Source organism: Arachis ipaensis, chromosome B06 (genome assembly GCF_000816755.2).
Source record: "Arachis ipaensis cultivar K30076 chromosome B06, Araip1.1, whole genome shotgun sequence".
Lineage (NCBI taxonomy): Eukaryota > Viridiplantae > Streptophyta > Magnoliopsida > Fabales > Fabaceae > Arachis > Arachis ipaensis.
The window spans coordinates 136,315,751-136,320,659 of record NC_029790.2 but is presented as its reverse complement, the minus strand read 5'-3'; the positions used below and the strand labels follow the sequence as shown (position 1 = coordinate 136,320,659).

Here is a 4,909-nt window from a genome sequence, read left to right as displayed (position 1 = left end):
TTTTTGTATTCCTCTAATATTTCATCTAATTCCGTTCTGGAGTGTGTACATGCTGTTTTATATACAAGAGAATGTAACCCACAACTTTAACTAATATTTCCTCTCAAATTGAAGTATATAAATTAGGGGAATGTTAGGGGGACAATTTTGTTGAACAATATAAACAACTACCAATCAAATAAAAATACACTACATCTCTAAATTAACCCTCTAAATTTTAATATTAAAATAACCATCCGTACACTAGTAAAATGAACATCCGATATATTTATTGTTTACATTGTTTAATATTTTCATTGTTTACCTATACTTTTCCTATAAATTATAGGTTCCCAACAGATATGAGGCAGCTAAATTGTGATGTCAAAACTGCTTTGGTGAGAATGTTTGCCAATTAGTGAGCCACACAACTTTACAAGCAGCATTTGTTATGGCTCTATACTCAATTTCGGTTGAACTTTTAGATGCCACATATTGTAGACTTATCATCTTGTTCTTTGTACGTCTAAAATTCTCGACGAAAACTAAGCACTTTTATAATGACAATTTCTTAAGTAGCTTATAGCTTTATACTCTAAATTATATATAATATTACGAAGTGATTATCAATATGATAATATATCCCATAAAGATAATGACTAGTGGTTTGTTACTTGTTGATTAATAAATAAAATAAGATGATATTTTTATATGTCCGAGACGGTATTTGGCAAGTAAGCATATGGAATAGTTATGCAACTCCGGCATTCGGCTGAAAATTGTGTGTATAGTTTTGTTGTGATTCGTGGGTGAAATCCGAAAATATTCCTTTTTAAGTGAATTCCTTTCTTTTTCTTTTAACCTTTTCGCAATCTGTAAGAATTTTTTTTCCAGTCAGTGAGAAGCCTTTCTTTTTTTCAGATCAAATCAAAGTGATAGATTCATTTTCTCGCACTCTGAAAAATGGAAATTCTATATCCACATATTTCAGCTCCAAATTCTGTTTTGGTAAATTACAGTAAATTCAATTCAATTTTAAAATTAATTTGTGCCGGCATTCACTATCCAAATTGACAACATTATTTCTGATTTTCTATTAAAAAGATAAGAACAAGGGTATATTCAATGAGGAGTGGTAGGGGATAGTAACTTTTGTGATTTGTAGCCATCAAATAACTATCAATGATAATTTTAATGGTGTAAGATTGACGTGAAATTTCATCCAATAGCTCACTTTTTTTTGCTGGTTACATGCTGTACAGAATTTAATAAAGTTGCTGCCCCTAAACTTTTCCATATTCATATTCAATAGAGGTCTCACTGTCTACTTGACCTTAGCGTTGTAAAAAGTGGTGAACAATTATTTAGTTGTACTGTAAATAACTGCACTTTTTAAAATACGAATGGAGGCCATTTGAGATAAATACAGAGAGAGATAGAGAAAGAGATGAATTTTAGAGAGAGAGAGAGAGATGAATTAACGAATCTTAAATAGTCCAAACTAAAGTAACTCACTTAATTAAACTAGTCTGTTTCTGGAATTACTTCCAATTCCAAATTCAAGAATTTTGCTGGAATAATTGCACTTGAACTAGTCGCAGCTATAGATTCAAAAGGATTCGGAGGCACTTTCAACGTATCTTCCTCTGCTTCAAGCATATGAACTACACTTTTCATGGAGGGACGGTGCACCGGGTGCCACTGGATGCACCATAGTCCCACTATTGCAAGTTTCTTTGCAATTCTAAAATCTCCATCATCGTCAATTGGAATATACGTGTCATCTCCTTCGAGCAAATTGTGTATCCAATTCGGATATAGAACTTGAAATGTTTCTTGACTCGCATTTGTATTTTTTCTTCCTCCAACCATCTCAAGCAACAACATCCCATAACTGTAGATATCGGATTTGTAAGATACATTCCCGAAGTTTCTAGAGAAAACTTCAGGCGCCATGTATCCTAAGGTTCCCCTTGCTGCTGTCATGGACACAGTGCTTCGATTTTTGGAGCATAACTTAGCTAAACCAAAGTCTGAAATTTTTGGAGTGAAATTTTGATCTAACAAGACATTGCGAGGATTAATGTCGAAATGCAGAATTCTTTGGTTACAGCCTTGGTGAAGATATTCAATCCCTTTGGCTATGCCCACAGCAATCTGATGCATCTTGTTCCATCCAAAGAAGGTTTCCTTGTCACTTGACAGAGCAATGAAGCTCTGGAGATTACCATTGGGGAAGAAGTGATAAACCAAAGCGCGGTGAGATCCTTCGGCGCAGTAGCCAAGCAAGCGAACCACATTGACATGGTGGATTTTGGCCATTGTTCCCACTTCATTTATGAATTCTGTCCCATCTCCATCTGCTTTATTAAGAATCTTGACGGCAACCAGAATTTGATTAGTTAATTTACCTTTGTAGACAGCTCCATGAGCTCCTTCACCTAACTTGTCCTTAAACTGCTTTGTAATTCTCTTGATATCAGTATAAGAGAATCTTGTTGGGTTTAATGCTTTGTAGTCCTTCAAAAAAGTTTCAACTCTTTGTTGATCTTCTCCTTTGTTTCTATAATAGCAATATATATGATACATGACACCCAGTATTAGCACAAGGAGAGTTGCACCTGCATAACATTATAAACACATTGAACTTTCCAAGTAAATATACCATAATGGTGTTTAATCCAAGTTTAAGTTTGTTACCTGTAAGGGGTAAAAGAATGGATTCATGGTGTTCAGTGCCCTTGTTGGATACGTTGCAAGCAACAAAGCATCCACTCTTGAAAGTTTCTGTCGACCATACCAAGTATAATGGTTCCCAATTCCACTTTATGTTACATAAGGAAATTGGCAAGACATGACGAGTCAATTTTGTGCAGAATACAAGGTTGGACTCGATGATGTTGTCGTCATCTAAAGCAATAAGAATCGGGCAAGATAACAGATCTTGTTCCTCGTAGTAGCCGCTGAGGATGTTTGGTGGCACGCTTGAAGAGCAATCAAAGAAAGTACAGTTTGTTGGGTGTAGAGGATCATAAAAACTATCGAAATCAAGTGATTGTTTAATGGATTGGAAAGGATAAAATGATGAATAATTGAGTGTGAGAAAGAGTTGTGGAAAACAGTGTTTGGGATCATATACTTGTAAAGTGTTTGATGTGTAGCTAATGCTTGTGACGGGGAGTTTTACTGAGGATGGAAAGGCAGGCAGCTCAAGGATATTGGTTTTGTCTTCTGAACAGTAGAGACGCACGGGACATGGAACGGGATCATCATGGTAAATTCCCATGTCCGGATTCAAATTCAGCAGCAGCATCAATAATAATGCTGCCATGGTCAATGATAATATCAGATGAGATGGGAAATCAAAGTTTTCTTTGCTTTGTAAATGAACCAAGTTCAAAATGATAAAATATTGATTGTAGGATGGGTTAATAATTTTTTAAGAGGAGTGCTAGGGTATTTGTAGCCATCAAATAGTCATCAATAATAATTTTAATGGTGTGAGATTGGTGTGGGATTTCTTTCAATGACTCATTTTTTCTTCCACGTGGCGTTGACCTGCCACGTGGCGTGCCACGTCATCATGCCACATGGCACTTAACGTGTCACGTCATCGTCCAACTGACAGAATGACTAATTTGACTTATTTTTTATCTTTCAGGGACTAATTTGATTAAAAAAATCATTCGAAAATGAAAATAAAGATCGCATAATTTTTCAGAGACGAATTTGAGTATTAACCCAATAAAATATATTGTTAGATTACTAGACTAAAAAAATTGAATGGATAACTAATTAACGTCCAAACAATTAAAGTTAAACTTGAATGGAGTCTTGTTTATCACAAAATAATCCATCATAGTGTTGAACAAAGTAGATTTCCGTTTTGATTTAGGCATTCCTAGATGAGCAGATGGAAAAGCTTGTGGTGTTCACTACCACTCTTACACTTGCTCTTTCAAACTTGTTGCAATGGAGGAGCATGTAGACCTTCCTCTTGCGGCAAAATCACCAACATAAAACATCCTTTCCGGCTGAAGGATGATCCGGCAAGCTGTGGGGATTCCAGGTACGAGTTGTCTTGTGAGAATAACAGGACGCTGTTATATCTTTTCCCCGGTATAAGCTACCATGTGCAGGCAATAAACTACAATAACTTCACCATTCGGCTCGTAGATCCCGCCATCTCAGACTCAGGGGATGACTGCTCCACCCTTCCCCGATATTCTTTGTCCGTTAGAAATTTCAGTGACAGCTATAGCTACATGCATATCCCCAAATACAGTGAACCATATGGAGCCATTCAAGAACGAACTCATTATGTTGTAGTAAGAATGTTCGAGAACGTGATCTTTTTGAACTGCAGCTATCCGATCAGGGATGATCCACGATTCGTGGATGCTTCGCCTTGCGTTAAAGAAGGAGGCAATGTTTATGCTGTTCTTGGAGACATGGACGTGGGTGAATTAAGAGATGAGTGCCGTGTGAAGATGGTTGCTGCCTCATCCTTTCTTGTTCCACCGAGATCGTTGGTGGATTCATTCTTCATCTACCAAAACTTGTCATACGCTGAAATCCATAGAAAACTGAGTTACGGATTTCATCTTTCTTGGATGATCGGCGGTGCTTGTTCATCTGCCTGTGGCCAGCTCACTTCTTGCTTCTTCAACGAAACCTCTCCAAATCTCATCACTTGCCGAGCGCATCGCTGTTTCACTCCAATAACGTTCAATGAATGCGGTAAGAAAATTAAACTCCAAACATTATTTCCATAAAAAAAAATAATTTTGATGCATTACGAATGTAAAATAATTTTACACTTGTATCTAATTATATCAGCAAAAATAATTATTTTTTATATTGATGGCATAAATAGTCATTAAAATAATAAATATAACTGTACAATTGTGTAAAATGTTTTATAATATTA

At 36.1% G+C, this 4,909-nt stretch overlaps 2 protein-coding genes across 3 annotated transcripts in view; one reads left to right on the top strand and one right to left on the bottom strand.

Annotated features, from left to right (window-relative positions):
* On the bottom strand, nt 1,482-3,389 carry LOC107647793 (rust resistance kinase Lr10-like). Its single transcript, XM_021105365.1, has 2 exons — nt 2,680-3,389; nt 1,482-2,600 (listed from the first exon to the last, which is right to left on the bottom strand). The coding sequence occupies exons 1-2, from the start codon at nt 3,308-3,310 to the stop codon at nt 1,504-1,506; spliced, it is 1,728 nt and encodes a 575-aa protein (XP_020961024.1). The 5' UTR covers nt 3,311-3,389; the 3' UTR covers nt 1,482-1,503.
* Nucleotides 3,755-4,909, top strand: part of LOC107647792 (rust resistance kinase Lr10-like) — a 3,250-nt gene continuing 2,095 nt past the window's right edge. The window contains exon 1 of one of the 2 annotated variants that reach the window (XM_016351841.2): nt 3,755-4,716. In XM_016351841.2, coding sequence (XP_016207327.1) covers nt 3,885-4,716 — 832 coding nt within the window. In that variant the 5' untranslated portion in view covers nt 3,755-3,884. Of the gene's footprint in view, nt 4,720-4,909 lie in introns of both variants that reach the window. The other variant, XM_021105367.1, reaches the window with a different exon arrangement.